The sequence below is a fragment of the Mixophyes fleayi genome, chromosome 5, assembly GCF_038048845.1.
Source record: "Mixophyes fleayi isolate aMixFle1 chromosome 5, aMixFle1.hap1, whole genome shotgun sequence".
Lineage (NCBI taxonomy): Eukaryota > Metazoa > Chordata > Amphibia > Anura > Limnodynastidae > Mixophyes > Mixophyes fleayi.
This window is the reverse complement of record NC_134406.1, coordinates 25675478-25698624: the sequence shown is the minus strand read 5'-3', so window position 1 is coordinate 25698624 and position 23147 is coordinate 25675478. Positions and strand designations below refer to the sequence as shown.

Genomic DNA, 23147 nt, shown 5'->3' with positions numbered 1-23147 from the left:
ACACACACAGACACAGACTAGGGTCAAGTTTGATAGCAGCCAATTAACCTACCAGTATGTTTTTGGAGTGTGGGAGGAAACCGGAGAACCCGGAGGAAACCCACGCAAACACGGGGAGAACATACAAACTCCACACAGATAAGGCCATGGTCGGGAATTGAACTCATGACCCCAGTGCTGTGAGGCAGAAGTGCTAACCACTAAGTCACTGTGATGCATGAAAGGAAACCATCATAGGCTTTATATTACATTGACAATCTGTACTGTCTGTTACTCTATATAGGAGTGTCTAGATGACAGCAATGAGAAATTATAAGACAACTTCCTTTTCTTTACTGATAGTGTGGCAGCAATTTCCTTCCAGATAAGTCACATCACAGTGCAAAAATGGGAAACTGGACGAATATTCTGGAGATGATGATGAAGTCACTGCTGTTTAGCTGGGAATGTTCTGTAAGTCTTGCAGTGGCAATTGGCTGTTTGATGGTTTGCTCACAGTGATTAGAATGGAGGTCGCACAGCAGCATGCACTCTATATTGAAAGCTCATGTGTAGAGAACACAAGCTGCGGAGCAGATGCCTACATTACAAAGCAGCAAGCAGACAAGGATTAGTCTCTGTGAAGGGAAAGAGAAGGGTGTTCTGCAAATTATTATATAGTATATTTAACTCTGTGACCACTATATTAAGAACATGCAGCAAATATATGAAAAGCATGGTTTAAAAATGATGTAGCGGGTCCTCTCTGCTTCCTAGAATTTCTGCCTGTGGAAATTGCATTATATAAAGTGCGTCTGACACAATGTAAGCAGTAATTTTGTTGGCTGTTTTTCTGAGAATGCTAACAAGTGCAGTAAAACAATAGTGAGACCTATACTGACTAGTACTGTTAATCAAGGTGTTTCATTATGTTTCATTATGTCAGTGCTGTAGAAAGAGAGGCAATCCATGTTAAATGGACATTATACCAAATTATTACCGTTTATATAGCGCCAGCCATATTACGAAGCGCTGTAGAGAATATGTAGTCACTCAGATCAGTCCCTGCCCAATTAGAGCTCACAATCTAAATTACCTACCACCCACACACGGACTATGGTTCATTTTACCAGAAGCCAATTAGCCTACCGCTATGTTTTTGGACTGTGAGAGGAAACTCACGCAAACTCAGGAGGAATGAACAAACTTAATTTCATAAATTAAATGTCCCTTTTTGTTCAGGTGCTTTGATTCTGAAGAAAATCCCCTAGTTGTTTATATCACGGTGAAACGCATTAGTTGTGCAGTGCATCACTGGATTGATTTGATCTTGGTTCATATGGGATTGGTACTCCATCTTTGAGCATTATGGGTACTCTTTCAGTTGCTCACAGGCAGAGTACCTTGGGAGAGGCATGAAATCCGCCGTTAATTTGTCCCCTTTCCCCACTACACTGGAGTCAAGAGCCGCAGTAATCACACAATATTTTACAAACACCAGCTGCTTAGGTGGCTTTCCTTATTGACACTCCGAACTTCTAAGCATCCAGAAACAGTGGACAAATGAAAGTATTTTGCTAACTGTCTCCTTGATCCGATATACTGATCATTAATGTCTATAGACCTGCCGAATCGTAAAACATGTGCCCTATGCTGAATAGAACAAGCTTTTAAGATAAACAACCAACAGTAAGGATACGTTTCCTTATACCAGAATTACTCATGATCATTTACTATCTTGACCAGAGATGCCTACATTGTAAAATCCCATTGATTATTCTAGTGTTTTCCCCTTTTAGACAATATTTGTTTTTAGATATATGATGTTGTTTTATGCAATCACTAGGTAAAAGCCCGTCAAAATGACAGAAAAAATTAATTTACTAAACTCCGGGTTTGAAAAAGTGAAGCTGTCACCTATAGCAACCAATCAGATTCTAGGTATCATTTATTTAGTACATTATACAAACTGACAGCTAGAATCTGATTGGTAACATCTCCACTTTTTCAAACCCGCAGTTTAGTAAATTTAGCCCTAGGAGTAAGATCACGTTGAACCTTTTTTGGCAATGGCTAAATTCCGTCCCCATAATTTATCCCTGGATCTGGAATCAACTACCATCTCAAAAAAAAGAACTTAATACACTTCCTATTTCAAAAATGTTTCTTTATATACATTTTTTGTTCAAATCTTCTCAGTCTTTTACCAATTACCCCTGTTCCATGCCACCAACAATATTGATTTTCATGTTGGCAGATCGCCGTGCTCTGGCTTTTCCCACATAGAGTTGACCTTTCCAAATAATTTCTGCATTTTTTTTTATAAAATACCATGTTAAAACACTTGCAGTACACAAGAGTCATTGTCAACCATTTAACAAAATTTGCCTGTGACAGCCAGATCACATGATCGCAGGAGGAATGATTCCTCCACCCCTGCGATCGCATCCTGGTGCCTGGCTGTCACGGTGACAGCCAGGCTGAAGACAGAGTAGCGGAGAAAAGCGGGGCCCCAGGTAAGTCTGTGCTGCGCTGTTGTACTGGGCCCCCTGGTGAGCCCAGGCCCGGTACAACAGTACCCCCCGTATGGCCCTGTGGCCAGCCAGTGTGAAATGGGTATAATTAGGCCAGATAAACCAGGTATCTACAACCTGACTTCCTAGTACTATCATACAAAGTAGAAAAAGTGATATAACAAGAGTATTACACAAGCATTCCACAATATTGTCATTAGCCAATTGCAAAGGGAATAGAACAATATACGGTTAGAGTCCCTTTAGTTTTTCTTTTGTTAATCTGCAAAAGTAAAATGCACTGTGACAGCCAAACCCCCTCACATCCTCGAATAACACTCACTTTATGGAACCAGATGATTTTCAAGGTCTAACTTTCAGCTTTCTTTCAATAAACAAAGAAGTTTTTAATAAGACAAGGGAAGAAGGCAGGATGTACGAATTTCCTTTTTCTGATGACAGTCGATAGTTGAAAACTAAAACTTGTGACACTGTAGAGAAAAGTTACAAAGTAAGTATGAAAACAATTTTAAAGGATGATCTTCATAACATTTGATAACACAATGACATGTGTACAGTGTAAGTTATCTTGGTGCCTATAATTCTACTGTAGCAGCGAGAGACACATAATACTGCTACTGGTTACAAACAATGGATTTTTTTATAAGTCGGGAAAGAAGGGGGGAAAACAAACAAACAAAAAGATTTATACGATGGGTCACGGTTCAAAAATCAAACTTTGTTTATTTAAGGCCAGTAGCTCCATCATAATAAATAGTGGACTATATTCTTATAGTACCAGATGTTTTTCATGCACTTAGTACAGATATAAACATGGACTGGCTTATTCTGCAGCTTAGAAAGAGCCTGAGCAGAAAGGATTTGGCAATAACATATCTGAATATTTTTTTTAAACATACATTTCATACAATACCTTTTCTGAAAAAAACAAGAAACAAACAAACCTCTTCAAACATTTGTATTAAGTGTACATGTATTAAAGTGTTCCTGCCACTTACACACAGTGCAGGTATTTCCTGGGCTAAACCAATATTCATAAGTATGCAGCCTATCAATTCACTAGGAACCAGTGACATCACTGAGACTGCAGCCTATCAATTTACTAGGATCCAGTGACATCACAGAGAATGCATCCTATCAAATCACGAGGAACCTGTGACATCACTGAGAAGGCAGCCTATCAAATCATGAGGAACCAGTGACATCACTGGGAATGGATCCTATCAATTCACTAGCAACCTGTGACATCACTGAGAAGGCAGCCTATCAAATGTCTCTGTGACGTCACTGGGCTGCATAGTTGAATATTGGTTCAGCCCACAAGTAAATGCCCCAAGGTGTGTAGGTAAAGTAACTTCTTAAACATTGATATTATTTAATAAACACCCATATGATATATAAATTAATCTTTTGTGTTTCTCAAGTTTTACAGCAGTTTGCTATTTCCCAGGACAATCAGATTACATGTAATTGTTTATATTTTGGTAGTGTCCACGTAAAACATTTTCAAAGTAAATAATTAGACAAGTGGGAGGAGCCTGTATAATGGGTACATTCAGACATATCTGACAAGTGCATCTCCAAGATACTTTAAAAACATGTTTTAGAATACAAGGAATGTAGGACATACATGAAGATGAACATGTTACATTCCTTTCCCCCAAAGACCATATATAAAGATAAGAAAGTAATTCTGTATTCCTGTGTATGTTTCTGTAAAAGGTCAGCTTGACTACAATAAAATTAATATTTGCAATGTATATACATGTATACTGTATTCATATAACATTAATCAATACTTTAAACCAGTTTGACCAAACAGGATTTCCAGTCAATAGTAAATATTATTTATCCCTCAAAAGTAGCATTGTTTGCATTAAAGCATCGCTGGTCTGAACAGAAGAGTCAGTTTAATGATGGGGGTCGATCTGTATTCCAGAGAAGCTCCACATAGTGCCATTTGGTCTGTAGACAGCGTTTGATCGGTGTATCGTCCGTCTGTAGTCTCGGGTCTTCAAAACCCATGACAGCTGTTCCTTCAAAGTAAGTAACCTGAATCAAAGAAAGAGGGAATACGATGAATAGGGATATTACTAGCAAACAGTACTATTGATAAGACTGCTGTATTCAAATCACTAATTCCAATAAAATATAGGAACACATAAAAATACAGTAACTCGTTTGGAAACTAAAGAGCTTCTTCAGGTCTTGATGGTCTATATGGGGTGGAGGAGTTGAAAGTTTAAAGTGGATTTAATGGATTTATAAACATAACTTATAATAGTAACATTAGTTCCGCTTCCTCTATCGGCGACTCAGACTCCCTGTGAAACCATCACCATGGAGACCGTGTCGGAACACCCGCTACAATATCTGTATTGCAAATGCCGGTCCGGCGTCAAGCATACAACACAGTCGCGGTCCCAGTGAACATGGGCAGTTGGGTTGAAAGTGAAGGTACCGGTTGCCCCTTTAACAGGCAACATTATAATTATCCTTCATTGTAATCAGGCACGTCAGTCCCTGTCCCAAGGAAGCTTACATTTTAATTTATTTAGTCAGAAGCCAATTGACATACGAATATGTCTATGTACCATGGAAGGAATCCAGAAGACAAGGAAGAAAGCCGCATAAACACAGGGAGAACACACTCCATGAAGAGCCCATCCAGATTAAAATCAAACCCGAGGCCTAGGCATTGCAAGGTAGCACTGTTCCGTGCTACCAAATATCATATGTACAAGTAGGCTTACAACTGTATTTTACATTTTTGCTAAAGGTGCTGTAAAACAAATCAGAAGTCACACTGCACCGATACCATTATATCTCTTTAAAGTTACAATGATTATAATGTTTGGTAGCTGCATGCTTAGCATGCATCGCCAATAGACTGCAAGGCAACAGTGCCCCTGGTGGCCAACTTATCACAGGAAAGACGACGGAATGTTTCACAAAGTTTTGAATTGAGCATCCCGTAGCGCTGGAAATACCCTTGTTTTATTCCAGCAGGAAGAAATCTGTAAACATTGTATATAGGTCAGTATACTGTGCTTTGTTTACTTGTAAAATAATGCTGTAAAAAGCATATAGTAATATAATAGCTTTCATCTGCTGACATAATGCCTTAGAATCCACTCTAAAGTGAAAAGATGACATAAGAACAACGGCATGAAAATTGAAGAGAAAAATGTGTCACAGACACTTCTGTGCCGTTCCCTGTTTATTTGTCCAGTTGCCGTGGTTACATCATACAATTATTTACAAGATAGAATGAGGAATGGCAAGGATTCGTTTTAAGGGATTTAGTAGTACCCCAGCCATTAATACTTGGATCACTGCTTGTGGAAATACGTTTCCCAAAAACACAGGAGTACATGTTATCCTAAAATCAGAAGTGGTGTAAGGAATTTATTATCATTTCTTAAGTTACTGACTTATTTCTCAACTTACAAGGTGTATGTACGATACATGCCACCGGAAAGAGGAAGGGCTTGGATTATTACAATGTAAAATGTATTCGTACATGTGTAATGTAGTCATCTGAGTGCTCAAAGCCCAGAGAAATAAACTATTTACTTAACAACAGGTGGGCTGCTTGGACTGGAAGTATTGTGTTGTATATGGGTCTGTATTGGATGGATCTCTTTCCAAAATAATGGTAATAACTGTCCCCAGTCACCATCCAAAAAACATCAAGACAATGGATACATCAGGGGACTTCGTGGATGCCTGCTGTTTTATTACTAGTAATTAGTAAAATAAATCTGTGCATTCTGAGACTTGTAGTTCTATAGGAGCTGGAGAACCATAGTTTTTATACCAGAGCTCTTTAATACAAACTTCCCACTTTTCCCACCTCTTTTCTCTCTACTCCAAGCTCCCTTGTTTTCCTTATCCGTAGTGATGGATAGTTCAGGCTGTGTCGGGTTGTTATTCATTGCCTAAGGATGCTAGTGCCAAAGATACAGGACTGCATATTTTGGATTAGATATCATACGATGTTTAGATCTATAAAATGCAATCAATAATGCATGTAAGGAGGTTCTGGGCTGCACAATCTCACACCGACTCTTAAACAATTCTGTAAGTGTCAGCTACAAAAACTCCACAGACTTGAAGATGGCAGAGTTCTAAAATTCTTCAAGGGAAACATGAGACAATGCCTAAAAATGTAACCGTATAAAACGTTAGAGATAAGAATGTGTAATTAAACAAAGCCAGCAGTTGAAGACTTACAGAGACCCTCCAAGGCTTCCAAGAAAAAGACAGCTCTGAATTGTACCCAAGTTAGAAACGGAGGAGCAGAAAAGACCTCACAGGGCCATCTAGTTTCATCCTTTGTGTGTGTTAGTTTTGGGGGGATGAGCATAGGGAGGTATGTGTGTGTGTTAGTTTTGGGGGGATGATCATAGGGAGGTATGTGTGTGTGTTAGTTTTGGGGGGATGAGCATAGGGAGGTATGTGTGTGTGTTAGTTTTGGGGGGATGAGCATAGGGAGGTATGTGTGTGATTTGTTTATGAATATTTTCTAGGTTTTAACAATAGCCATATATTTGTCCCAGGCATTCTTAAATTATTTTACTTTATGAGCCCCCTCCACAGGTGCTGGCAACTATTCCATAGACCTAGCTCCATTTCTGTTCTTTCCTAGGTTACCTTTGTCTTCATCCCTTCAATCTCATTTTCCCAAATTATTCTAAAAATCCACTTGCTTTTAAATCTAAAGCCTCCTGAAATGTATTAATATGTTTGCTATATTTGAATGTTACTATCATATCACCCCTGTTCCTTCTCTCCCCACCCCTAAGCTTTGTGTTTTCACTTCTTTAAGTCTTTCCGGACACATTTTGTTATGCAGCCCATGTACCATTTTAGTGGTCTGTCTCTGAACCTTTTCGATATTATTAATGTGTGTTTGGTGCTAGGGAATCCACATATAGCCTCCCTCTTTCTGCTACTAGTCCCATTTCCTATAACAACCATTTATTCTATTGGTTTTGTCCAAGTGCTTCATATCACCTGAAGTTATAACTCCAAGGTTCCTTTTTATCTGCTGACATATTATATCACTGTTCATTCTGTATTTTGCTTTCATATCTTTGTATCCCATATACATTATTTTAAATGTTGAGGTTTTAAATTTACACACAAATTCCATTTCTCTATTTTCACTAAAGTACATTTTTTTGTACCACTTCTGCTGGATGTCAATAGGACGAGCATTTTAAAATGACACCTACCTTTTCATTATGATTGGACTGTCTTAATCCATTGTAATGATACACACTAAATGATTCTGGAACCTTTGAACCCTTCAAAAACAAATAAACAGTATTATACACTTGCACAGTAAAATACATATGACATAGAAGCTACTAAATAAAAATATTTAGGGCTGCCAAGCCTCTTGCAGACCACCAGTGCAATTCTGAATAGGAGGCGACATACTGTACCTGCTCGGGGAAAAACTCCTGCAGGAACGGGCCCAGTAATATGATCCCCAGCCCTTCTGGGTCTAATTTGGTCTTCATGAGGTTTACACTAGAAAACATTGGAAATCAAACAATAAGCAGGGAATATTGGCCGTTCTGCGATCCTGGAATAAGTGGTACTACACTGTGTTCTCTGCCAATGATTGCAGTTCTATTTTCGGAGCTCAGGAGACATTCATCAGAATGGCATCTCCGTCGCCAAATGGGGTTATTTTAAGACTGCATAATCTTATGATTAAAACCAAAACAGTGATCATAATTTTGGGAGACAGTACCTTATTAGGAAAACATTTCTCAAAGCAGAGTATGTAGTGAGCAAACCTGGGCTTGAAATACGACAAGACTTGTGCTTTGCAAGTCAAAGCTGAAACGATACATGTACAGTACGTAGTGTAGAGACAAGAGCAGAATAATATATACACTTGGATGATCCTACCTACCACCCCATCCAATCAGATATTAACTTTCCTTAGCCAAACTGGAACTGAAATCTAATATACGATTGGCTGCTATAAGTTACAAGTATTAAACGTGCATTAATCTCATAAGAGCACACTGCCAGTATGTATTCTCCCCAGGGTGACTTAACTGCCTGACTTATGTCTATTGTTACTGTATCGAAGAATAATTGGTTAAAGTGATCATTGAAATGTGCAGTCACCTCATTGAAACAATTACCAGTTGGGGAGAGTGTTACACCCCCTCAATTCAGTTTGAAGAAAGGAAATGTGCAAGAAAAGTCTGGTATACACTGACAAGTAGGTGCTGAAACAGAATACTGTGCCTGTTGTTAGGGCTCGCCAAGGTAGGATAGTGTGCACAGTGCCATAAAACCAACAACATGAGAGTAGTTAGTGAGACCATTAAGCTTCTTCATTCTGTACGGTGGCACCTCTGTTAGCATTGCTGCCTCATAGCGCTGGGGTCATGGGTTCCATTGCAACCAGTGCAGTATGTTCTCCCTGTGCTTGCAGGGGGTCTCCTCCCACACTCCAAAAACATACTAGTAGGTTAACTGGCTTCTAACAAAATTAACCCTAGTGAGTGTGTGTGTCCGTGAGGTGAAGAATATAGATTGTAAGCTCCACTGGGGATGAATAAATATTGTCTGTAAATGGCTGCGTAATATCTCAGGTCTATATTAATAGCTAATAATAAATAATAAACTTAGGAGAAGGTTTTAATGTTTACAAATCACATTCTCAGCATTCTGAGAATGTGATATATTGTATTTCAGCACTTCAGCATTCAATTCTCATAGCTAGTGCATCGCAGGTCATTAATCACTATGACCACCCTATTGTGGTATAGTTACACAGCTAGCACATTGTGCAATTACATCCCACAGCCTTATACATAAGGGGCAATACCACTGCTTGTACTGGGTTACAAAATGACACAGTAATATACAATCATGGCCAAAAGTTTTGAGAATGACACAATATTATTTTTCACAAAGTCTGCTGCCTCAGTTTTTATGATGGCAATTTGCATATACTCCAAAATGTCATGAAGAGTGATCAGATGAATTGCAAGTCCCTCTTGGCCATGACAATTGACTTTATCCCAAACACAACATTTCCACCGCATTTCAGCCCAAAATGACCAGCTGACGTCAGGTCAGTGATTCTCTCCTTAACACAGGTGAGAGTGCTGACGAGGACAAGGCTGAAGATCACTCGGTCAAGCTGACTGAGTTATAAATAGCAGACTTGAAGCTTTAAAAGGAGGGTGGTGCTTGAAATCATTGCACGTGTTTCCTTGCAGGTAACCATGGTTAACAGAGGAAGAACAGCCATCATTGCTTTGCACAAAAAAGGCTTCACAGGCAAGGATATTGTTGCTAGTAAGATTGCACCTAAATCAACCATTTATCGGATCATCAAGAACTTCAAGCAAAGAGGTTCACTGGTTGTGAAGAAGGCTTCATTGTGCCTAAGAACGACCAGCAAGCGCCAGGACCGTCTTCTAAAGTTGATTCAGCTGCAGGATCGGAGCACCATTAGTGCAGAGCTTGCTCAGGAATGGCAGCAGGCAGGTGTGAGTGTATCTGCACGCACAGTGAGGCGAAGACTTTTGAAGGATGGGCTGGTGTCAAGAAGGCCAGCAATATCAGGGACTGATATTCTGCAAAAGGTACAGGGATTGGACTGCTGAGGACTGGGCTAAAGTCATTTTCTCTGATGAATCCCCTTTCAGATTGTTTGGGGCATCTTGAAAACCGTAGAAGGAAAGGTGAGCGCTACCATCAGTCCTGTGTCATGCCAACAGTAAAGCATCCTGATACCATTCATATGTGGGGTTACTTCTCAGCCAAGGGAGGGGCTCACTCACAATTTTGCCTAAGAACAAAGCCATGAATAAAGAATGGTACCAAAATATCCTCCAAGAACAACTTCTCCCAACCATCCAAGAACAGTTTAGTGTCAAACAATGCCTTTTCCAGCATGATAGAGCACCTTGCTATAAGGCAAAAGTTATAACTAAGTGGCTCGGGGATCAAAACATTGAAATTTTGGGTCCATGACCCCAGATCCTAATCCCATCGAGAACTTGTGGTTAATCCTCAAGAGGCGGGTGGACAAACAAAAACCCACAAATTCTGTCAAACTCCAAGCATTGATTAGGCAACAATGAGCGGCCATCAGTCAGTATGTAGCCCAGAGGTTGATTGACAGCATGCCAGGGCGAATTGCAGAGGTCTTCAATAAGAAGGGTCAACACTGCAAATATTCACTCTTTGCATAAACTTAATGTAATTGTCAATAAAAGCCTTTGACACTTATGAAACGTAATTTTACTTCAGTATACCATAGCAACATCTGACAAAAAGGTCTAAAAACATTGAAGCAGTAAACTTTGTGAAAACCAATACTTGTGTCATTCTCAAAACTTTTGGCCATGACTGTATATTATAAACATTTGTAATGATCATCTTTGCTTGCTTACGTGGAGCAGCAATAAATACACAGGGCCGAATTCAATTGGCCGCAAGTTGCCGCGATGTTTCTCTGGAACAATCCAGAGACACATCCCAGCAGAGATTTTAGTACCATATTAACTGGCAAGGTGCGTAGCCGGATGCACCTCACGGCTAATTGAGTCTGCGCCATACTATGAATCTGTCCACAATAAACGTTCATAACAGATAAACAAAATGGGCTTCACAGAACGATGGTAATAAAAAAACGCAGAGTCTGTTTCTCAACTGCTGCTCCCAGAATCCTCAGCAAATACCAAAACAAAAGCCAGTAGATTAAAATCAGACGTGGAAACATTGGTTTAGGTGGTTCTAGGGGTTATCTGATGTTTCCGAAAAGTTTTATTCTTGGATAAACACTGGAAAAGCATCAATCCATCCAATAAGAAAGTCACATGGAAAAACCATGAGAATCTAAAAGCGTTCACATAACCCCAGATATGAAAGTAGTCACTAGCTGTACGCACAAGTTCACATGTGGCTTATTTGTGTCCACTTGTAAGTTCTGTATTTACACAAACTTGCTTACAACTTACAGTACATGTGCAATTAATCTTCAGGTATTTAAGAAAAAAATATCAGATTTATTTCCCACATTTCTAAAGTTTTTTTTTTTTTTTATTATAATTAATTACATATTTGTTAAAAAACCCCAAACAAATACAAAACATTATATGCATGAAAATAATCTGAGCGTATTCTGAAAGACCAAACCTGTTTGTGTGTAACTTCCACATGATGAACATAACGTTAAGGAGGTTAGAAGTATTATATTGTTTGTGAGACCTGCTTTACAGTTCTATTAGAGCCCTAATGGACCTGGACTGTTATTTCAACTCAATAAAACAGGAAAAAACATGATTTTGGCATTTTAAATTGTAACCTAGAATACGAGACTACAGCATATATTTAAAGAGCTAAAACAAACTTTTTCATTACGATATTCCCTTTAAAGACTATGGGAATGTGACACTGTCCAGCACTATGCCATGACACAGGAAACTCTGCACCTTATCCTTGATATAGATAGAGCCCGCTGTGATTATCATTTTCACTTTACCGTATCCTCCAGAATTCTATTTTCCACTCTTAAATCCCTGGACTGTTAAACATCGCATTGCACATAGCTAACTCTACCTACTCCAGTAGAATTTATAAGACAGGAGGGGGGGGGGGGGGGGGGGGGGAGGACGGATATCCTCTCAGAATCTCATCTTCTGCTCTTTGTGCTGAATTGCAGTTTAGTCTGTGTGTTCATACTGCCACTGCCCTTTCTATTTTGTTTGGCACGGCGCCGCTTTTGAGATCGTAGCGTGTGGTATAATTTAATTAGTAAATATTCCACAAAACACTTCAGGTGAGCTGTGGACATCACTAGATATCAAACTGTCTGCAGAGATTGTGACAGGCTGCGGGTATAATATTGCTGACATACTGTGAGCCACTCTTTCAGTACAACCAAAGAACTGAGGAGGCGGTTTGGTGTATGTCACCTGGTTTTCTGATCAAACCTTATTGACATGGATGTTTAGCAGCCCTAGTCGGTCAGTTACTCAAATAAACCAGGAGCAAACCAAAATGTCACTGTATGTGGTTAATTTACTAGAAGCAGGAGAGAATACTAAGGGGAGATTTATCAAATCTTCTTAAAAATGAAAGGTGGAAGAGTTGCCCATAGCAACCAATCAGATTTTAGAATGTTCAAGACAAACTATAGCATCCGATTGGTTCCTATAGGAAATCAACCTCATAAAATCTAAGTCTATCCCTAAATGTTAATGTGAGAAAAATGCTTTCACATAGATTAGGTTAACAACTCCCCTCACAAAATAAAACCACATACTACATATGAAAGTAAAACCTTGTTCAGTGAATGAGGCAGACAATTGAGTGTTTTGGAAATAACAAAATACCATGCATACCCCACCATTTAACAAAGGCAGATCATTTTTTCCTTCTTTATTCAGTATATACTTACTATTCAGGTTCTGACACAAGATCCAAAGCTTTCATGACTTCTTCTAGCAAAGCATCAGGAATGAAGCCATTGTCTTTGTTAAAAGAAAGAAAGAAAGAAACATTTTTTTTAAAGGAAACCTTTAGTCTACACATAGTGGAGGAAGCCATCTTGTGGGGTAAACCAATATTTCAGAAGGGGCCTGATTCATTAAGGATCTTAACTGAAGAAACGTCTTATTTCAGTCTCCTGGACAAAACCATGTTACAATGCAATGGGTGCAAATTAGTATTCTGTTTTGCAAATAAGTTAAATACTGACTGTTTTTTCATGTAGCACACAAATAGCAACTTTCAATGTCAGTGTACAAATAAGCTATCAAGTATTTGTGTGCTAAATGAAAAAACAGTCAGTATTTAACTTATGTGCAAAACAGAATACTAATTTGCACCCCTTGTATTGTAACATGGTTTTGTCCAGGAGACTGAAATAAGAAGTTTCTTAAGTTAAGATCCTTAATGATTCAGGCCTAAGAATACTATAAGTGCCTCAGTGTTAAACCTGACCCAAGTGAACTTATAGGGTGCATTCTCATGAATATTGGTGGAGAAAACAAAATAGCTCCCTCCACTGTACGCACAGTAATAAAAACATTTTATGTGCAGAATAAATTATACTTTATTAAACATTCTCAGAATAATGAAGCAAAAATAAACCCTACTTATAAAAAAGTATATTTTGTCCCAAAACGTTCAAGATATTCTCTCTGAGCTCCAGTTAGCAACAAGTATCAGAATGTTTTTTTTGTGTGATAGTCAAAAAGTAAACCGCTTTAGTGGATCGATCGATCAATATATTTGAAAAAATTAAATGAAGGGATGGATCAAGATTATTTTAGTATTCAAGGGTATCATGAGGGGGAAAAGTTGCTATCCAATTTTGTGACAAATTAACAACACAGAAACCGTCAACAGTTGAGGTAATTAACCATTTTTTTTGTGTGGAAATTACAAAGATTTTCCAGAGAGACGGCAATATTCAGGATGAGGATGGTGGTAGTAGTACAGGATTTGATGTTCTTGGACTGAGGAACATGAATGGGCAGATTTCTTCCTGTCCTTTACAACTACAAATTGTTTACAGAGACCAAAAGATTGTTGTGACCGGGATACAGATCAGTTGTCGAACTGTAAGGAAGATTTTTAACGACCAACGCTTTTGTATTGAAACATATGTTACTGTTCCCCTCACTTGACACAAACTCTGCAATGCAGTCCCTGGCTATCAGGGACAAATTATAGTCCCCGACAGGAGAGAACCTAGCTGAAGCCTTCAATGTTAATGAGGTATTGTTATGGTGTGAGTGTTGCCAGATGTTGTGGCCTCATCACCGCAAGTCATAATTTGCATTAAGACGCAGTACACTATGCAGACCTCCATACAGAAGCTTATGGTATTTACTCGTCATTTCCAAACTGCCCGGGAACCAAATGTATTCAACTTCTCAACTTTACTGATATTCATGCACTTAAAAAAAACAAAAAACCATACATGCATAAAAACCACACACCCATAACATGTACCCAAAATGGTACATACCCATTGCTATTTGACATAAGCGTTTAACACGTGTTTTTAAATGCAAGTTATACGCATGTAACCAGATATGACACTAAAATCATTGTTAGGCCGTGTCTACTTGCATTCTACATGTGTTTAACTTATGTTGATTTGTATCTGTGTGAATCGCTACTCAAGAGTGTATGTATCAATGGACACCGTACAAACGGCAGTGGGTATGTACCTTAACTCAGTGATCATAAGGACATTATATAGAGCGACCAGTGGCAGATAGTACTGAGGGAGATTCACATTTAATAAATCTGAAAATCATTTGTCCTTGGCCCCATAGTTGTTCAGTGTTTATACTTATTTTGCTGTATACAGGTTACCCCTTCAGGAATAACAGTCACATAGTAATCATACGCAGTAATTCTCAGAAAATCTGACAATGAGACGTTTTCAGCAGCTACAAGTTCATAAGCTATTTCCAAACCATACTTAATTGATCTTCCCCATTTTATTATCAACCCCACATTATTTCAGAGGCTTTCTACTTTCTGTATTATTCAATATATCATTATGCTGTGTCGTTTGCCATCCTTTATGGACAACACAGCAACAGGTAAAGAAACAGACTTGTCTCCCTTTCCATATATTTAATTTCCTTTACTTTAGATAGAGATTTACATTTACCAAGCCAGTGCCCTTCAACTACAAGCCCCGTGGCAGTACATACTCATATGATCTATCACCAACCCATACTGAAGTCAGCCATTTTGTGAGCTAAACCAGTGATTGGGCCACGCCTCAGTGATGTCACAGCTTATTAGTGAATAAACGGGGAAACATTCTCAGAGACATTGGCTCAACCCACAAAATGGCTGCCTGCTAACTTTAAATACTGACTGAATATTAAAAGCACTTACATTCTCAATGTGCTCAGCTCAATACACTACCTGGAACATACATAACTATGATGAATAGAACACTGTTCAAAATGCAGTTGTTTGACAAACAGATTAATCTGTGTGTGAACTTTTGCATCAATTCTGTATCAGTATCACAATCTTCATTTTGTTATTCTATATCTACACAAAATGATAAAGGCCTATAGAGAATGTGACCGACCAGTGAATTCAATGTTGTGTACCCGCTGGGATCTAATTAGTCAGTTTTAGAAGATAAGTGCTTCAGTAGTACAACATTACACTAAAGTGTAAATAAACTATAGAAGAAAGGCCTCATTTAGACGGTTAAGCCCTAATTAGTAAACAGGAGATTGGCTGTCTCAGAAACACGAGTGTGTGCTAATATGTCCCTTTCTGCTTTGCCACCTGTTCTAGTTAACCAGTTGCTTCAACCAATTTACTCCAACTAGGCTGTGCACTAAGTCAATTTAGTAAGACTTAAATTGAAAAATTAATCCATGACAATGTCAGTTTTGTAGACTTAAAAATTTAGTAGTAAAACCTAAAAAGCTCCCTAAGAACAGAAAATGAAAGAGAACGTTTAGGTTCTTGATATATCAGACATTGAATAGCTCTCTGTTCTGAAGAGAAAGGTAATTTCTGAAGAGCATGAATGGAGATAGAGCTGCAATTAATCCCATTTTATTTTACATAAATCACTCACTACTTGTAAGAAAATACATTCATACTGTCTCTTTTTTTCAAGCTGCTATTAATAATTTTCCAGTGTCATGTTATGGGACTGTGGTTGCCGTAGTAGTTACACAAGTTGGAGTAGAAAGGCTTTGGAACACCGTTCTTAAACATATTTGCTCATGGTACAATTACCCCCCTCCACCCAATCCTTTCACTGCCACCATGTGTCCACTTTGGAGTTTCCTGGCAGACTGGCTCCAACTGTCCTCGGGAACGAGCTTGAGAGCTGAATAAAAAATAAGTACTAGCTGACAAACACCATCTTGCAGTGGCAGCAATATATCTCCAACAAAGAGATACAGCGATTTGACTTTGCTATTTGAGGAGATCCTGGAAAAACTGATAAAGGTACAAAACTTGCTTCATAAAAACAAACTAACAAAAACATGTCTATGTGGGACTGCAGCTTTATGTAAACTCTTATTCTTAATTCAGTTGGGCTAATTAAACCCAAAACTGTAAAATCTACTTACATGCAATGCTGAAACGGCATAGAAAATTATTGTATAGTACATGGTTAATAAAGTCATTTTAGTAAAGGTCATTTTGGTGCCAGATGAAAGTCTGTGTTAAACACAGAAAGTGAAGATGTCGTCCAGCCAACAATTCACAAATTTTGCAGAACTATTTACATCCAGTCCTCTTCTCGTTTTGCGTGTATGCCACCAATGTTGATGCAGTAACAGTCCACATGTTGCCAGCAACAGAAACGAGGAGGGAATACAACAGTTTTATTCTGCTAAATACACTGCCACTAATGTTTGTGCATTATAATTGGCTATTCAGTACACAAACCTTAATTGTGAACCACTGTTCGCTCAATGTTTGTGTGTATTGTGTAATTGTCCATTTGTGGAAGGTTTCTTTTAGCGTGTGATGTAGACAGGTAGACTACATCTTACACCATAGAGGCTATTGTATCAGATAATTTATTGATGAAATCTAATAATATTAGAACAGTTCTCTGCAAGACTGTTATATTGCAGACACATAGGGAAAAACACTGTTGTGACACCGGCTCCTGGTAATCTCTGCACAATAATATCAGTAAACACAACATATATTCCTGGATTAAGTAGCAGCTTAATCCATAGCCGCTAACAAGACCTCAGCAAACAAACTTTTTGAAGGTCAGCTTTATTTACCACCGAATTATAGAACTTGAATTTCTCTAAACAGAGCTTTACGTATAAGCTGATTGCTTACGATTGGTTACAGGCCATCAATATCTAGAATACACCACTGTAATAAGGCAAGTGGGTCAATGTGATCATCATCACAAAACTCTAAGGCACCTTAAAGTCAGCATTACAAGTCATAAAAAATACAAATTGCACATAAGACAGAACGAGTACATAAAAGGTTGAAGAAGGAGGTGCAGACAGGAGATAGAGGACAGAGAGGGCCCTGTTTGTGAGAGCTTATAGTCTAGAGCAAGTGGGGGAAGCAGAGAAAATAGGAGCTAGTGGGATAGATAATGGATCTGGGACTGTATTTGGTTGATCACACACAGCAGTATCAGGTGGGGTAGGGTAGGCTCTAATGTAGAGGTGGGTTTTAAAGGTTGGGTGTATTCTGGCAATGTTTCAACTTAGGAAGTGACAAAACAGTGCAAGGGACAGGATGTTAGAATAAAACTGAAGTAGTCAATGATGAGGGGTAGTGACATTAGTAGAGAAGGGGGGGGTCCGTTTTGGACACGATCAGCTTTGGGACATCCAGATGGAGTTGGCAGAGAAGCAATTGTACACATAGGATAACAAAAGGAGAGAGTTCAGGAAAGGGGAGGTAGAATTGTGTGTCATCTGCATAGAGATGGTAGTGGAGGTAGTGTATTAGTTCACATAGAGAAATGGTGTAAAGAAGAAAAGCAGAGGACCGGGACCAGAGCAGTTGAGGGATCCAAACAGACAGAGGAAGTGGAGGGGAACTCTGCGTGGGACAGCATTGAGGGGGAGGGCGTGGAGAAGTTGGAAGGGAACAGGGTCGAGGAGACTGGTTAAGGAGGAAGAGAGGAGTGTAAAGATCTCAGGTGGAGGCAAGTCCGTTTTATTAATCAATATCTTTTTAAGGAATCTAATGTGAGAAAGGTGATTAAAAGCTTTCCGGTTTCCTACATAATGCGGAGGCTGCCATTCTATAGGCTGAACCAATAATGCTAAACATGCAGACTATTGATTCCCTAGGAAGTACTGACAGCGCCGGGAACTGAAAGGATGAATACTGACGCAGGCGATAACATAGCCGCCCCTGCTGAGTGTAGGAGATGTGAACTTTAGGGACGGGGCCTCATGAACAGTTTTGACACTTTAGCAATATTTCCCCCCCCCCCCCCCCCCCCCCCGAGTCACCTTAGATCACTTTTCTTCCCGCCATGTGCTTTTAGTGATTATTTATAAACATGTAGCAAAGAATAAACTGCAAATGAAAATCCCAAGACCCAAATGAGGTGCTTAATACACCAGACATAACACATCAGAATGTGCATGTCACATTAGTTAGCTCATACCTAGAAGGCTGTGGAATTGGGATAGCTTATACAAGGAGGTGATTGGTAAAGTCCTGAAACAAAGCTGTTGCTCTGCTTCTTGCTAAGTCCTTTACATAAACTCAATCAATTTAAGAGTAACAACGAGGGCTTGAAAAACTGCCTCCTATTTATAAATACAAAATGTAGAAGTCTCAGAGACAGAAATTTGCAACTGGATAATAAGCCATGACTTCTGCATTTCATTTATAAATAGGAGGCAGTATTAATGTTTTACTGGCTGATAGCTGGGAATTTTGTGTGTTCCTTTTCTACAATTACTAAGAGGAACACAAAACCTAAAATGTAAGTTTTATATAAAAGAGCTACAAGTACCCTTCACAAAAGCATACGATATACAAAAAGTTCAGTTACTTACAAAACTAAAAAATATAACAGCGGCAGGTAGCATAGAGTCTGAATTGGAGGAGACAGAGATGTTCCAAATGAAAACCTTTCATTGTCTGAGTGCAGGAACACAATAAGTGTACAACACAACAAACCGTATACAACAATCTGTAAGATCAGGCTCAGTTAGCAGCATTAATCCTGAGAGAGGTTTCACAGAGTTAGCATCAACATTCTAAAACTGAGCTAACCATCCTGACAAAGGCTACATACCCGCAGAGCCATCAGACTCCCTGAGAACTAAACCCCCTCCCCAATTAAAGGTGGTTACTGGACCACACCAGGCAGAAGCCTGCAGCCCTGGGCATTACAAGAAGTCTGTGTTAAGGTAGAATTGCCCCGGCCTATGGCACACCTGGAAAGATAAAGGCTGAAGAACCTGATATCAGCTGGTTAGCCAGCGATTCAAATTCCACATTTAGGGGCAGATTCAATTCTAAAAACAATCACCATGTAGTGTCACGGAACAGCCGCAAATTTTATTTAGTGAAAGTACCGCTAACTTTTGCTCGCTCCCCATAAGGTGCGAGAAAAAGTAATTGGTACTTTTTACCGTATAAATGGTAATAAAACAGAACATCGCGCCCAATTAAATCTGCTCCATAGTGTAACCAACTTACAGTAGCATACTCAGAAACCATCCAAAATTCCCCCATATCAACTGTCCGCTTCATGGTAGAACAATCCTTCTGTACTGCAGAATACTTGGCGTCGCAGGGATGGAGCTTCCAGCTTAGATACAAGACTGGATGCTCTATGTCCTCAAAGTGATGACTGGTCCAAAACAGACATCTGAAGCATTGGTCTGAAAGAAACTGTTGCCCAAAGTCAGGGGACCCAAGCACAGGCACTCACAGACTACCTGTTTAATTCTGTGAAACGATTCCTGGCGCCCGTCAGTCCAATGGACAAGTTTTGGGGCCAAAATGTTTAGCAAGTGTTTCTAAGCTCCTGCCCTTCTGTTTAAAAGAAGCAGCTGCCAATGGGTTAATTCTGCATCCCTTGCAAATCTTCTTGTCACAGGGTGCTATTGGACTGAGAACTTTTTATTCATCACCGGTTAGCTAGGTCAACAGGTAATCAGGTTATAACTTCTAGATGATATGCAATGCTCCTCCACAGCAATATACTGTCTGGAATAGCATTGGGAAATGTATTAATATGTATCAATATAGATGTTATTGTATCAAAATGTATCACAGACTCAGATTGTGCAATGTTGCAGATACAATGTGTCAAATGTCTTGTTGTTTTACACAAGAGTGAAGTGTCACTCTTGATGTTATATTGTAACCCTTTGTTTAGTGTATCCAGTCAAATAGCTAATTGAGTCAAGCCCTTCCATTGTTTAATCAAGGTAACAGATACTGTATGTCTAATAGTGTCCACTTATAGACCCCTGCTGTAAGGGGGAGGATGGAGACATTTGACCGTACTCCCTGTGTATACAGCCAGGAATATAGGGAGAGCAGAATGCCAAGAGAGCTATTCTAGCTTGGAGGATCCAGGTGTACAAGACATCAGCAAAAAGGACTCTGGGCAGGCATTGTAGTGCCGCTGGAGGAAACCCTACCAGGACAGGGTCTGTGTGAGCCAGTAACCCAGGCTGGGCGACATGGTAACTGTCTAGCTAAACGGTAGTCGTAATATTGCGGGAGGATAAAACTCTGAAAGAGATTGAGGTTATTACTTTGGAGTGCTGACTGCAAGAGGCTGTTGGAGGATACATGCTACCATTTACCCTGTATCTTATGAACATCTTGTGGTGTTGTGCCATCGTAAATACAGCCTTATTTTGGATGTACTCTGGTCTACCCGAATGAGTTGAATCCCACAGAGGGTACCTGCCATCCCAGCTAAGGGTGGTATCCTCACACTTCTCTTTAGAGAGTAACCTTTACCCTTTGCATGCAAGGTTGTCTTTATAATCCCATAGATGTCCACAATGTGATAGTGTTCCCGACTACGTGAAAAAGTTATTAATGGAACCTTAGCTGTTCATGCAGTATGTGCACTGAATGCAAAAAAATTAAACTCAAATTTAATGCAAGAAACTGCGCCCATGACAATTATTTGTACAGCTTTCAGTCAATACTGTAGTCGTTTCTGAGGTCAATGACTGTTCACATATATGATGCATCTAATTTTATGTGTCAACAAAGTAATTATCTGTCTGAGGTTTTCAATTTAAACAAACTTGCAATCTGTCTAGACCCTAAGAGCCTACATGGCTGTCAGTAGTGATTAGGGAAAATGTCTGTATTATAGAAGAAACATAAACCCTAAGAGACAGTTAAAAAAATATATATATGTAAATTTAAAAATTTTAAGAAAAATGAAATGTATATTTAATTTTGGATTACATATACGTGCATGGATAAGGTACTCACTGTTATGTGTCAAGTTAGACAATCATCAACTTCTGCCTCATATCCCATGGTGTAAAAATGATGTTTGCTACATGCTTTTTTATTTAATGCCAGATTTTTTGCATGTAAACAGAATGGAAAATAAAACCATTTGTACCAAAAGGTGACCATACATATGTATGTCTTACGTGTGTTTCAACTGAGTTGCGGTGCTTTATTTTGAATATTTCTTTTTCCATTCTAGACTCTTTAACATACATCCATACACTTGCAAAAGTCCATTCATCTAAAAGGGAACAAGCTGTAAGCATCACATGTGGTTATAAAGTATTTACATATGTGTTTAACACACGCATTTGGCTTGAACATGACAACTTCCTGTTTTCAGGAGAAGCTGGATCAGACGCATGAAATCTGCATTTTGAATGCATATGCAAATGCATGCCAACACGCCAGCTCATATGAATTTCATATAAATCGCATATTATGTGCATATAAAAATGCATTGTGGTTTACACGCGTTCTTGTGTTGTCTTACGTGTTTTGGAGACGTGTAGGTCCAAAATTTAAGGACACGATAATTTTTTTTAAAAAAGTCTAATTCCACCTAAAATGAAATGATTCGGTGGGTCCATCCAACGGTGTCAAGCAGGAGTGTGTTCACACTAACACTGGGTTGTCAATGCCCCTCCTCTATGACAAACAGGAAGTTCACAGGATAAGAACTTTCACACAAACAAGAATTGATAGAGCGCCGGTAATTAACATTTCATATCTTATTTTTTCTTGCTTAATTCTATCCAAAACTACATTTTACTTTGCTGCAATAATAATGTAGCTCTCTGCAAAACAGCGAACTGGTAGTGCTGCAGAGATACTGATGTGTGTAAATGTTCTTTTACTGCCATAAGGCAGCACAACAAAGTAAAGCAATAGGTTTTCGAACCATCTTATGAATTGGGGAATACATTACATCTCCATTAACTATTCTGTTAGGTAAACTTGTGCTAGCTGTGTGAACTGTATGGGAAAGCATGGGGTTTAGCATTTATTGGCATCCTCACAAGTAAATCATGACTTAAAAGCAGACAATAAAACGGTTTATTTAATAGAAATTCCATTTAGAATTCCTATTAACCTGCAGACGTTTATGGCAGATTGCATGAAGATGTGGTGGAGCAATTAACAGACTGGACACTGACATTTTGGGGTGGAATTTACTTGGTATTCATGTTCCTACAGAACAATGCATATTTATATAAAATTGAAAAACACCACATTGCCAAAACCGCACACACACCGGCCTATTTATACTAAGAAAATATCTGCTAGACTATTTACTGGACACATGGAGCCACACGGGGGTCTTTGCACGGCGTCATCAAGTTTCTTATGTCAATTAAATGAAAAGTTAATTCAGACAGCAGCTGTGTTTCACATACACACATTCACATCTCTCCTAGCAACTTAGATATAATATAGATCTCCCATATCCCTTTACATTACTGTCAGTGCCTGGTACTCGCTATTTTATCCAGAATTCTATTTACTTTGTGGTCAATTGAGCTTTAAAATATGTTTAAAATAACCGTATAACAAAGAATGAATGAATTATTCAGTGCCTGCATATCTTACAAAAATAATTTAGCAGCTCCAGTTTCAACTAATAGATTA

The 23147-nt window shown here is 38.9% G+C and overlaps 1 protein-coding gene across 2 annotated transcripts in view; it reads right to left on the bottom strand.

Moving 5' to 3' along the window:
* Positions 1-3214: 3214 nt before the first annotated feature.
* MINDY3 (MINDY lysine 48 deubiquitinase 3) overlaps positions 3215-23147 on the bottom strand; it is a 101217-nt gene continuing 81284 nt past the window's right edge. For both annotated transcript variants that reach the window (XM_075211858.1, XM_075211859.1), the window contains 4 exons: positions 12964-13036; positions 7967-8054; positions 7754-7825; positions 3215-4565 (listed from right to left, as the gene is read on the bottom strand). In XM_075211858.1, the coding sequence (XP_075067959.1) occupies positions 4419-4565; positions 7754-7825; positions 7967-8054; positions 12964-13036 (380 nt within the window). In that variant the 3' untranslated portion in view covers positions 3215-4418. The remainder of the gene's footprint in view (positions 4566-7753; positions 7826-7966; positions 8055-12963; positions 13037-23147) is intronic.